Source organism: Oryzias latipes, chromosome 18 (assembly GCF_002234675.1).
Source record: "Oryzias latipes chromosome 18, ASM223467v1".
Taxonomy (NCBI): Eukaryota; Metazoa; Chordata; class Actinopteri; order Beloniformes; family Adrianichthyidae; genus Oryzias; species Oryzias latipes.
Window position 1 is genome coordinate 12,559,310 of NC_019876.2, and position 13,485 is coordinate 12,572,794.

General features: G+C 39.3%; 1 protein-coding gene and 1 non-coding gene across 2 annotated transcripts; both read left to right on the plus strand.

Annotated features, from left to right (window-relative positions):
• Window positions 1–936: 936 nt before the first annotated feature.
• trnam-cau lies at window positions 937–1,008 on the plus strand. The gene has a single exon. It is a non-coding gene; the product is annotated as a tRNA-Met (tRNA).
• An 883-nt stretch (window positions 1,009–1,891) lies between these two features.
• snx15 (sorting nexin 15) lies at window positions 1,892–8,946 on the plus strand. The gene is made up of 7 exons (XM_004079685.4): window positions 1,892–2,136; window positions 2,608–2,764; window positions 3,573–3,688; window positions 3,771–4,038; window positions 4,113–4,286; window positions 5,523–5,720; window positions 8,445–8,946. Exons 1-7 carry the CDS (start codon window positions 2,038–2,040, stop codon window positions 8,576–8,578), a joined length of 1,146 nt encoding a protein of 381 aa, XP_004079733.1. The 5' UTR covers window positions 1,892–2,037; the 3' UTR covers window positions 8,579–8,946.
• Window positions 8,947–13,485: the final 4,539 nt, after the last annotated feature.

Consider the following 13,485-nt stretch of genomic DNA (forward strand, 5'->3'; position numbering starts at 1 on the left):
TTTTTGTTACTTTTTTTGGGGTATGTTGGAGCTAAAAACTCAAACTTGTGGCTCAAATGTGCAATTGACTAACACAGGTAGTAGACATCCAAATGTGAGAAATAACAAAAAGGATCCATGAGTTGATGTAAAAAGTCAGTCGAGTGCAGTGCTCAAAATACACTTTAACAAAGATCTGGAAAGGAAGCACAAACACACAGAGCCTCACTACAAATCCGCGTCTGATCCCCAGTGAGAAAGTTTATTTTGTAAGAAAGCATGTGCTTGATAAAAAAAAAAAGGAGGAGGTAGAGCAAAACAGACCTGAACCAGTTCAAACCAGTCTGGCTGAAGATTTGTGCTTTCATCTCATTGTTTCAGGATCCTCACAGACAAAACTAGTGGACCCCGGGGGATCTGTCCTTTGATTTGCACCATAACAACTGCTTATTTATTTATTACTTTTCTTATGAAATGCTTAGTCAAAAAATGTACAAAGTATGTTGTAATAAAACTGCAATAAGTAAGACTGCATATGAGGGTGGATAATAAAAGGATTAGATTAGTTGTACTCGAGACTTTGAGTTTTTTGATGACTTGCAGGGTGCGGTGCGTCTGATAAGACTTTATGTGAAGCACTTTCACTTAAATTCACGAAGGGCCTCTTTCATCATATCCTTATATAACAATTATTTTTTTAGATCTCCAATTAAGAATAAAATTCCAATTTATGTAAGCTTGTATTTTTAAGCGTTCTGTAAAAATGACCCACATTTTCTTTCACATGAAGCATAACCAATTTCTTGATGTCTTTGTATTTGGCAGAGGTCTTAAAGAAACAAGAAAAGCTGGTCAACAATTTCCTGCACCAAAAGACCAGGCATGATACACCCAGACTTCAACAGTCCGTGTGTGACCATTGTACAAATAGTAAGTGTTTGCTTTGGAGGAATGTGTAGCAGAGTGGCGCAGCGGAAGCGTGCTGGGCCCATAACCCAGAGGTCGATGGATCGAAACCATCCTCTGCTAAGCTTTTGGTTTTTGTTTAACCCTCACAACACAGCGCCTGATGGAGACTTAAGTCATTAGATACGGTTAACTAAAAATTTAAATAATCAACAGTTAGAAGAAAAGTATATATTTTTTTAATTTTGGTATATTTAAAACATCTGGATCAATGAAACAACATACTTTAAGGCTGATCAGGCCATGTTAAGAATACAAAGTTGATGGTACAAAGTCCTGATTGTTCCAGGAGAATAAAAAGAAGCTTATATAGCATTGGGCAGGAAAAGAAAACCATGGGGGGAACTTCCTCGGCCTTGTAGTTTAAGTTTAGTCTAGACCGCTTTCTTTTATCTATTGTCTGGGTATGTCCAAGGCGTATTTCTTTGCATATTCGAGCAGCTTCCTTGATGCAGGACACGTTTGTTTTCCTGTCGTTGCCTAAAAACAAGAACACAGGCTTACTTACACAAACATACGAAAACAACGTGCATTTTTCATCTTCCTTTAGCTTTTTTCAGTATTTTTAAATTTCTGGCTCAATACCATCCCCTACAGGATTGTAACCCTCACTATACATGTTGAGTTCACGAAAGTGATGTTCTTTTTAAGTAAATTAAACCATGGTTAAGTTGAAAAGTCAGCATAAAATACAGTGAAATTATTTCATATTTATGAGAAAAATTAAAACCTCTCAGCGAAAAGGATTACTCGGAGAAGAAAAAAAGTAAATTTATTAGAATAGTACATTTAATATAAACATAGCAAATAAGAAATATCGTGGGTTATCAATGGTAAAAACGTGTTTCCAAATATTTAAAAAACACAAAATACATAGAATAAATGTTAAGCTTTCAAAAATTAAATAAAAGATATGTGTCGCGTTTTACGTACGTAATCACGCATGCGCGAACGTCACCAACCAGGAAGTTGTGAAAGAGGAGGTGCTGAAGAATCACAACAGAGCCGTTCAGCGCAGTGTTTTTGTGGATAGTTTTGCTTCGTTCATCTGCTTGTCTGATACTTTTTTTTTGGCTAGAACTCAGACAAAACATGTCAAAGAAACCAAAAGAAGAATATTATCGGTTCTTCGCTGTTAGCGAGCCTCGGACCCACGAGAAGGGTCACACGGAGTACAAAGTGACAGCCAGGGTCAGTGTCAATCATGCTCATCTTTAGCTGTCAAAGTTTTATTTTTTAAAGATATGTCCTTTGGCTATTTCTTTCTTTCTTTCTTTCCTAAGTAAGGTAATTAGGCTACATACGTTGTTTTTATTTGCAAGTGTGTGGAATCAAAAAAGTGTTGACACAGTTAAAAGCAAGTTTGACTTCTTTTCAGTCAGTTTTTTTCTGTAGAGATGAAGCACAATGAACTTCTTCTGTGCGATTAAGCCAGGGGGGAGGAAACTTGTGATTCTTTTCATGATCTCCCCATGACCACACTAATCCTCCTGTGCTCGACAAGTATGCTTTGAAAATCAGTCTAATTAAAAATTTGACTTTGAAAAAAAAAATCGGCCTTTTTTTACCCGCCACCGATTGTATTAAAAACTCCAGCTCTTTACGAAAAAATGATTTTTGAGCATGTAATAACGATTGAACCATCTTTTCTGGGGTTTGCAGTTTGTATCTAAAATTCATCCAGAGGATGTGAAGGAGGTGGCGGTGTGGAGGAGGTTCTCGGAGCTGAAGAAGCTCCACGGAGAGCTGGCGTTCACGCACAGGAACCTGTTTAGACGGCAGGAGGAGTTCCCCCCTTTTCCACGTGCGCAGGTTTTTGGTACGTTCTGCAACGATCACATCATTCATGATGGGCGTTAATAAAAATATCTGATATTTCAGCATCACTGGGAGCTGTAATCACCTCTTTTTCATTTTTACTTCTGTTGTTCCTGTTCTGCCTTTCGCTTTCTACATTACTCTTGATGGTGTGGCTTATTTTTGAATGCATGGTTGCAACACAGAGGATCCTGTCCACAGTAGCCTTAAGAACTAATTTAAAGTCCCACCTCTTTTGATCTGTTTTGAAAGATTTCTCAGTGATCTTTTAATTATGCTGTTTTGTAACGAAGTATATGAATACATTTTTCAAATGGCGTTTTTTTTTATCTACTCCTTATTTACAACAATTTGAATGAATACGTAGTCAGAAAAGCTTAACTTTCCTTATATATGTCCTCCATCATCTTAAAAATGCCAGAAGAATGTGTTAAAAAACACACAAAAAACAAAATTTCCATTAGAGTGGGTCTTTAAACATTCAGCTGGAATTATTTGGTTGCATTTTGGGGCCATTATGAAAACTATGAGGCAGAATTAAACTCAGTTAAAGAAATCGAGCTGCAAAACTGGCAATGCCTTTTTTTTTTTAAATATGTTTTTTAAATCAAATATCACATATCAGGAAAAGAACAAAAAAAATAGATGTATAAAAAAAGGCTGTTGTTACTATTTGTCTGCTTTGCCACGGCAACAACAGCCATGCTTCTTTGCCGTAGATGTAAATACCCAGAAGTTGTAATAATTGAATATTCTTTTACTTTTTTCAACATGCAGTAGTAAAGTGTAGCTTGTGATTTCTACTTCAGGGAGGTTTGATGAGGCTGTGATTGAGGAGAGGAGGAAGGCAGCCGAGGCCATGCTTCAGTTCACCACCAGCATCCCTGCGCTCTACAACAGCCCGCAGCTCAAGGACTTCTTCAGAGTGAGGACACAGATTCACACTTTCACTGTCTCATATCCCCCTCCTCCTCCTCATTTCTCTTCCTTCATTTTTCTTCCCTCAGGGGGGTGAAGTCACAAGGCCCCTTGATCCCTCCCCTCTGTTCTCGGCCGGGGCTCTGCCTCCCCCTCTAATTCCCCTGCCCAAGCGGAGGGCTTCGGATTGTGACCCGGCTGAAGAGGAAGAGGGCAGGGAGGCCCCCACTTTACCCCAAGATTTGGGCACCAACTTGAGCTTAGAGTTGGGGGAGCCGGAGGTGGCAGCCGAGGCGTACGTTGAGGTCGGAGGAACTCCCAGAGGAGAAGAGGAACTTAGTGATCTGGAAGAGCGAGGTACGAGACTTTAAACGTTATTTATTTACTATTTTTGGTAGATTTTTGTTCTCATCTTCTGTCCGTTTGTCCAGCTGCTTCTCCTGAAATATCTTCACCAAGACGCCACCAACCAGACGGGACCCACGAGGAGTTCGATTCCCTGTTTGACTCAGAGGCAGAGGAGAAAGTCCCATCTCCAAAGGAAGAGGGCCCCCCGCCTCTGTCTGATAACGACTTGGCGGTTTTTGATCCCTGCTACACACAAGGTCAAAAACACAACACCTCTGGGCAAAACTTGAATGCTTTTATGAATGAAAATAAGCATAAACAGGAAGTCCTGATTATCTTCTAGCTTCCCAAATCCAAGCTTTTATTTGTTAGGCTTCAGCTTTGCTAAATATTTGGGTTTTTTGTCGCCGTTTTGCATTAATCTACTTTAAAAAACGGAGTCAACATTAGCTCCAAAACTTCAAAATGTCATTAAATTAGATTTATTTATTTTCCATTAAAAAATTCACCTTTAGTATCAGCTACAATTTTAAACTTCCCATCTTATCGCCTCCTAACTCCTTGAGCATCAATGGAAAGCTACTGGAAGAATTTAGTCGATTTTCAGAGGTGCTAGCACGGGGAGCCTCCATAAGTGGCGTTCTCCTGTTGCCCACACATTTGCCACCCAAATATTGTAAAAGAAATGAATACATGAATGTAATACTGGCTCAAGTTGAACAAAATGATACAGCAGATGATACAAAACAGATTAGGAATGTGGACCTCAGTTGCCAAGGAAATCCCAAAATGTGCTGTCACTTAAAATGACACAGACCGGTTCGTCACCGCCAGGCGACCAAAAGATAAAATGGTTTTTTTTTATGGAGATTTAACCAACAGAGATGCTGCCATTAAAAAACAACAACATGCAGCTCTGACCGGGGTGGCAGAGGCAGAGGGGGAAAATAAAGCCGGGGAAATGGGGACGGGTATCACTTATGGGTCATACAACACGGCTCGCTGCTTTAATTCAAAACTAATAGTCTTATTAATATGATTTTTTAGATCAGTGTTTTAATTTTATTCAAGAAGTTTTACAAAGAAAAATAACCTATTTGTTAATTTGAGGTCCCATACAGTTTTTTTAATCAGAACTGCAATATTTCACATCCCTGTGCCTTTAATTTACAAATTGGATTCAAACATTGGCTGCATGGTGGCGTAGTGGATAGCCCTCTCGCCCCTGGTTTAAGTTTGCAAGCTCTCTACATGTGCAGGTTTTTTCCGGGCACTTCTGCTTCTTCCCACAGACCAAAAACATGCTTTATAGGTCATTTGGTGAATTGAAATCGTCTCTAGGTGTGCATGTGTGCATTGTCCCGGCTACCAACAGTAACCAGGACAGGCTCCAGCAACCCCATGATCCCAAAAGGGCTATAGCGGGTTAAGATGATGGAGGGATTTTACATTTTGAATAAGCACTTGAAGGAATCCCTTCTTTTCTATTCCAGAAGCAACGGGCTTCTCCTCCGATCACTCAGAGCTGCTCTCCCTGCTCCCCTCCAGTCTGAATGGGGGGGACGTGGGATACCTGAACCAAGCAGCCAAGGAGCTGAAGGCCGCCATGGAGAGGGAGAAGGAGGGAGAGTTCAGCTCTGCCATTCGGGGTTACAGGACGGCTGTGGATATCCTGATCACTGGAGTGCAAGGTATGGTGAAATATTTATGGATTGTGCATACAGTATCCCAAAGCTTTTATTTAATCTTTTTAAATATATTTTACTTTTAATTTACAGATATTATATACAAAAACATAAAAAATAAATTGGGAAGCTAACAAAGCAACATTTCCTAGTTCCATCATTTTATCTTGCAAGGTTTATGATGCACATTAGGACTCAAGAGTCATGTGATGAAGCTAAGGACCCATGTTTCTGTTGTTTTTAACATGTTCTTGGAGCATTTTTCTATTATAGATATTAGGAGAATTAAGCTTAAAACAGCATCTCTGAGTATTTCTTTATTCAAATTGTTGTAAATCAGGAGCAGACAAAAAATGCAGTTTGAAAAAGATTGAAGTTTTGGCGTAAAAAACATGCACTGAGCGGTGCCACAAGCTGCCTGCTCTGCTCCATTCTGATTCATCCAATAGACGACTGGATCCATGGAATGTGGGGTTAGGGGTTTGAGGGGCTGGAAGCCAGCGAAAGAGTATGTAAACAGAGAGCTCTCAGCAGCAGGGAGGGGAAGGGGGTGGGGGTTTCTCTGCACCAACTGTCCCGCTATCAACTTAGAGGCGAATTTTAACGAAGTTCTGCCGCTCTGCAGAAACTGTCCAAAGAAAACGACAAGTTTTAGGACACACAACTTTAGGCCAAAGAATAAAAATGTGGTATTTTTGAATTAAATCAACAGAGTTTAGATTATTTGTATTGAAGGATACTTAAGTAAATTTAGTTAGATAACCTTCCTGTTACTGTGCTGTAAATTTCCGCTGTATCCAAATTTGACATGCAGGAGCTGCTTATCTGAAATGATCCATAGGCTATTTTTGTTCCTCAATGCAACTGTTTCCTCTGTGGAAGTAACATGGCGTAAAGGTATTGCTATGGTCCAGTTAGGATTGTTTGTGGATTTGCTCCAGAGCAGCTGCACAAATGCATTTGCTGCTGTTATTGTTTCCACATGGGGGAGCATGTTTCAGCGGACTGGCATCCACAGAATGAAGTGTCCCCACGCAGGATCCGGTCAGCGGACGAGTCCGTCGGGTCTGTGGCAGAAAGGCTTCAGGCTCCCTGTCTGAGGGGGACGGTTACACAAACGCAGAGGACAGGCACTAGTGGATCCATCCTATGACACATTCTTATTAGCTTGCAGCCACTCTTCCCCTTTCCTTACTCTAAAGTTAAGATTTGAGTATCAAGCAAAATGCATATGGAGTAACATCTCTTTGATCATCTTTATTTGACATTTGTAAAGCTCTTTAGAAAATAGATCAAATCAGGTGCAATAATTGATTGAGCTAAAGAAAAGTGGTGGAATAATGTAGGATTCTGGATCTATTCAATGCTTAATGATCTAAACAAATGTGTATTTGTGAGTTGTAGCACTACATGATTAGCAGGTGACCCTATTGAGAGGGTTGTGAGTAAAATCAAAAATGAAGATTCTGTTTATCCTCAGTTTCCTGCGGCTCAAATTAAATAAATAGATCAAGTGTGCTGCAGGTCAGATATGACGCCGGATGATAACTGCGTGGAAAAAAAACCCCAATGACTTTTAGAAAAAGCAGTTTTTAATGGGATTCTTGGTTTTAAACCAAACCGAATATTACACCGTTAAACCGTTTCTTCGAGAAAGTGAATCATTGTATCACTTTTGAATACAGGTATGTTTACGTTACAAGTGACAAACGCGTTGATTGATTGATTATTTTATTACAATATCTTAGGCTTAGTATGAGCCAACTTAAATGTTTTTTTTATTGTTACTTTCTTTTTAGCAAATAAAAAAAAAGAAAGTTTTCTGAATTTCTTTGAAGCAGGGAGGGGAAGGGGGTGGGGGTTTGAAGATAAAAACGTTGATGGTTTATTAAAAAAATACATTTATTTGGCAAAAATTGTTCCAACGCAATGCATTGTGGTCTATATTTGACAATCTAGTGAGCATCGATGCACACTGGTTTTTTGCAGAGACTTCTGGGAAATTTGTAGGGCACTCAATTTTGGAATTGTAGATTCAGACACCACTGCAAAATGGCAAATGCACTATATAGTGCACTATATGGTGAGTAGTGAAGGTATTCGGACACAACCCCTAGTTGTTGGATTTTTTGTGCTAAAATGATCTTCAACATTGGTCAAGGGGAAACTTTAAACATCATTTATTTGTTCTCCAGTTTCTAAACTTTCCCAAAAACATATCCTCTGCTTGGCTTTTATCAGGAGGGGACTGTCTCCACGCAGCGTGAGTTTGGCATTCTGCCCTCCTGCTGTCAGATCTAATTTTAGAAGCATAAAATTAAATTTTGACGTCACATGTTCTTCATTGGAGCCACACAGAGCAATCTAAGGTGCCGACTGCAAAAACAGAATTTAAAAAAAGCAAAAGACCCTTGTTTCAAGGAAATTGTCTGTCTTGCAAGAGAAATAATCCTTTTAGGAAAGTTTTTAAATTAAAAAATAATCTTAGTTTAAAATAGTGACTAGATTTTAAAAAAGAATTCCTGGTGAGACATTTTTGTTTTACCACATTGGCAGATTTTGTGGCTTATTAAAAGAAAATCTTACAAATTTTAGGAATTTTTGACATATTTCTAAAAGGCCTGTTTTGGCAGAGCTCCGGTCTCTTCAGGGTTCCGAAATGCTTTTGTTTCCAACTTATTTATAACATGATAGAAAGATTACATTTGTATTCTTTTTGACTTTGTGCAGGAGAACTGGATCCAGCTCGCAGGGAGTCGGTGATGAGGAGGACGGCTCAGTACCTGAAGCACGCCGAGATGCTGGTTGACCAGCACTCCTCGACCACTCCCACACCTTCAGACACTCATGCACAGGACCCGTAGACACACATAGGCCCGGACCAGAGGAGGAGACGCTCAGGGTGGTGGCGTTCGTGCCACACTTACACACCACAATGCACACTAAAGTTAGACGGCACACACTCGATCATCAGTCTGAGATCCGGTCCTGAAGACACTCCCGTGCGGCATGAGTGACTGATCCACGCGGCACAGAGGGACACTCCTGAGGACCACACTGGACCACCACAGCCTTAAAGAAAAAAATGTGAAGCTTTACTGATGTGACCATTTTAAACTGACCTATTAAGAATCCCTCTGTTTTTATCTTGATTACAGTCATGTCTGTATACATTAGTGGTTTGCATTTTGCACAATGTTTTGTAAATAAAATTGATTTAAATTCACCTTAAGAACGCGTGTTCCATCTCCATGGGCTCTAAAATACTGACTAGATGTGCACCAAAGTTAGATCCCTGCAAATGTTGTGAAAGGGATACTTTGGGCCTTGTAGGTTGATGTGCAGGCACTGTCAGACCTCTTTGTCATGTTTAGATAGGATCCGAGTGTCAAAGTAACATCCAGGTGACTGTAAAGAGAGCAGGATATCCCAGCAGACAAGGAAAGCAGTGCCACACCAATGAAAATGATTTTTTTTAACATGTTCTTGAGGCATTTGTCTGATGATGGAGGAAATATATTATGAAAATTAAGATGAAAACAGCATTTCTGAGTATTTCTTTATTGTTGTGAATCAGGAGCAGGCAAAAAAAAAAGACTTTTGATAAAGAGCCTATTTATCAAGCTCTTAGCAACGAGAAGGGGAAGGGGTTTCCCTGCGCCTCCACCACTCTGACGCAAATTTCTTATGAAGGTCAACATGAACGTCAAAGGTCAACTGGGAACATTTTTACTAAAATCATAAGATGATCGGAATGGGTCTTTAATAGGGGTGTAATCATTTTAACAAGGATTCCATTTGATTCTATATTTGTGGTTGCCAATTTGATTAAAAAAAAATGTAAATGATAAAAAAAAAATTGTCATTTTCTAGGACATAGCAAGCCTGCCCCCACTTCCCTTCACCCATCTACAGCCACCAACACCCCCAACCAACAAGTGGATGCATCAGAATGCAGCTGAGCAGGGAGCTTGTGACTCGCCAATTGCAGCTTCTGCGTCTGTAATGTATTGAGTGGGTCGTCCTAGTGACAGTTGGAGGCACTGCGGTTGCTAGGCAGCATGCAGACTTTGAGCCGACAGTAGTAAGTGTCTCTCTTGTTTTAAAGTCCAGTTAAAAGTCACAAAAGTGTCAAGATTTTTGGAAGTTTCCCGTTGCAAGATGCAGCAGCATCACAACTGCAATCTTTTTCAAACAGCATGTTTTTTATGCTCCTGATTCACAGAAATTCAATTTTTAGCATAATTTTCTTTCTATACGTCTACTATCATGAGAAAAAAATGACAAAAGAGCATGTTAACAACACCAAAATCACTATTTTTGTCAAAGTTGGTTTTTTATTTCACTATTTTACTTAAGCTGAAGGGCTTGGAGAAGTCCATAAAATGTTTTTTTTAAAGGTTTTGATTGTAAAAACGACTTGAATGCAGCATCCAAATGAAGTTTCCTATGTGTTTAGTTTCAGCAGGCAATTTAAAAAACAACAGGAAAAGAAAGAATGGAGCCACGTTTATAGTGAGCACTGAAGTCTCTCCCACACTCTTTGAGGAGGTTAAGACTGCAGAGCAATGGCCCACTGAAATCAGTTGGTTAGTTATGAATGAACAATTTGTTTTGTATTTAAACACTTACTGAGAAAAAATTTTTAACATTAAAAATTGATCATAACTGATTTTCACAGTCAAAAACATTGCTTCAAACCAACTTTTATACCTTTTTTTAGTAATATTTTAAAATCTGCAGTCTTAAATAAATAAATAAAACTGTACTCATTATTTAGCAGAGTTTTTTTAAACTACAGAGCTGAGTTCATTTTGGTTAATAAAGCATCTAAATACAATATTAAGATCCAAACTGCAGAACTCCATTTGCAATTTACGACATCACCTATAGGAGGCGCTGTTGGCCCTAGGATGACAAAAGTTCCTCCAAAGTCCCTTGAAGACTTTGATGTAAGGTAGATATAACAGTTAGGGAAAGGTAAGGTGAATAAAAGAGTCAGTCAAAGGATCAAATGAAAACAGCTGCTTCATGTTTTACACTGAACAAAAATGTAACACTTTTAATTTTGCTCCAATTTGTCATGAGATGAACTCAAAGATCTGAAACAATTTCTACCAAATAACCGTATCTCTCAGATAATGGATCTGTCTAAATATCTGTGCTGGTGAGAACTTCTCCTTTGCTGAGATCCATTTCACCTCACAGGTATGCCATATCAAGATGCTGATTAGACAAATTATTGCACAGGTGTGCCTTAGACTGGCCACAATGAAACGAGACGTAGATAGAACAAAAAAGCTCTTTTGGATCACATCTCAACCAGACTTTTAAAACACTCAACGGAGTCAAACTGTCGTTATGACAAAGGGTTCCAGAGACGAGGAGCGACAGCTTGATAGGAAAGGTCACTTCTAGTTTTATAGCGAATTTTGGGGTATTTGTAAAATATTTTAGTTGGAAGTCCTCTGGGACCTGGCCAAAGAGTAAAGGGGGTTTCAAGTTCAGCAATGTACACAGGAATTTGTCATTGTTAGGCTTAAAAAAAACTAGAAGCAAAATTTTAAAGTCAACTCTAAATTTAACTAGAAGGGTAGTGTAAAGAGGTCAATAAAGGAGTTATATGCTTGTTTATTGGTTAAAACCTTTGCAGGAAGAGTTATGAATGAGTTGCAGATGTTTTAAAGAGCTTTTGGGTAAAATTAAAGCCGCAAGCGGCGTTGTAGGCACTACCCGCCCCGTCTTCCCGCCTCTACGCACCATCGCTGCGCCATCGCTGCCATCGCAGCACTGCTGCTCTCACCACCCACCTTTGATCAAGGCTAGTCAAAGCTGCATATGCTAATCATGCTTACTATGCTAGTTGTGCTGTTATTAAAAAAGCTAGCATTGCGATCACCACCGTCAAGTGACTCAGAAAAACACATTGCTTAAGATGTTAATTATGCTAACTATACTAGTTATGCTAATGTGGCTAAAAGTGCTAGCTTTGCTATCTGCATCATCAACTGACACAGAAAAACTCATTCCTTAAAATGCTAATCATGCTTACTATGTTTGTTGTGCTAAATTTTAAAAAGCTAGCATTGCGATCAGCATCAAGTGACTCAGAAAAACACATTGCTTGAGATGCTAATTATGCTAACTATGCTAGTTTTGCTAATGTGGCTAAAAGTGCTAGCATTACAATCGGCATCATCAACTGACTCAGAAAAACACATTGCTTAAAATGCTAATTAATAATAATTAGTTATACTAACTATGCTAGTTATGCTAATGTGGCTTAGCAACAGAGTTTTTTTGCTAACCACACCCTCATTCCTTATATGGGCATATCCAGTGTGTTTCAATGTGTTCAGTTCCAGACATGGATGCACACAGTAAATTTTCACAGTATTCCATTGAAAAACATTAGAGTTCTAACAGAAAGCCACTTTTGCTATCTCGCCACACGCACACCATTCAAAATCTGCAACTTCTAATTCAAACATTTTGTCCACAGTACATTGCTATGGATGCCTGAGAAGTTACGAGACGATCGCTAAAAATCCCTTGTATGAGTTTTCGTTTGTATCTGGTGCTAGGAGTGCTTTTTTTTCAAAATGCAAGATGGCGACCTTTTCCCAAGGTCAAACATCAATGACACTTCTGTGGTGTTTGTAGACTAGAGCTGGCAGCAAGTTTGTGCAATTTCGTGAAAATCGGTCAAACAAAATTGTAGTTTTCCCATATTGTGGAAAAATACAAAAATCGGCAATACTCAGAGTTCGCCACAAAATGGCCGCCGAGTCGTAGGACGTGTGGCCGTCACATAATGATTTCCGACTCTCCTGGGATATCCCCAACACGTGTGTTTTTGTTTCGTAACTGCATTGTGAAATAAAAAATTTTTGGCCCCATAAGCGATGGAAGATTCATTTTCAATTTATCCTAGGTGTGTGCACATTTTGGTGGCTTTTCCAGTATGTGGCGGGGGTCAAATTTTCACTGAATGGCGCCGAAATCTTTCCAACTGTAGAAACAATATGGTCCTTGCGGTCAGTGACTGATGCTGCAGGTCAAAATTACAAAACTAAACGAGAAATAAAAGCATGAATAATCCTCTCCAGGTCAGGTCAGATAAGATGCTGTTTTGAATTTGCCACATCCTCAAGTGGTACGGGCAACTGTTAACTGTTAGTTTAATTCTTTCCAATGATAGGGGATGTTGCACTGCACGAGGCAAATGGGGTCACACCAGATGATGATGAGTTAACAGAGACCCCAGACTCTCCCAATAAAATAAAAGAGAACATTTTTAGAGTGGCCTTCTGTTGTGACCAGTCAAAGGCACACCTGTCCAATAATCATGCTGTCTAATCAGCATCTTGATATGGCACACCTGTTAGGTGAAATGGATTATCCCAGTGCTCACCATCACAGATTTAGACAACTCCGTGAACAATGTTTGAGAGGAATGGTCTTTTTGAAGAAAATGTTTCAGATCTTTGGGTTCATTTCATGAGAAATGGAAGCAAGTGTTTGGTGTAAATCAGCTGCTTAAAAAACAAAATTTTTCATCTGTCCTTCTCTCACTCTTAACTAAATTAAAGTTACCAGTCAGCCCATAAAATGTTTAAAAGTGGGTAAAGTCAATTTTTATGGTGGTATTTCCATCAATGCACTTTGGCTGATGTAAAAGAGAAGGACGCTGCAAAAAGGAGGGAAGAGACGGCTGCCAAAACAGCAGAATCCCTTCTCCGGAGAGGAGAAAGGGATAGAGGACTGGAAC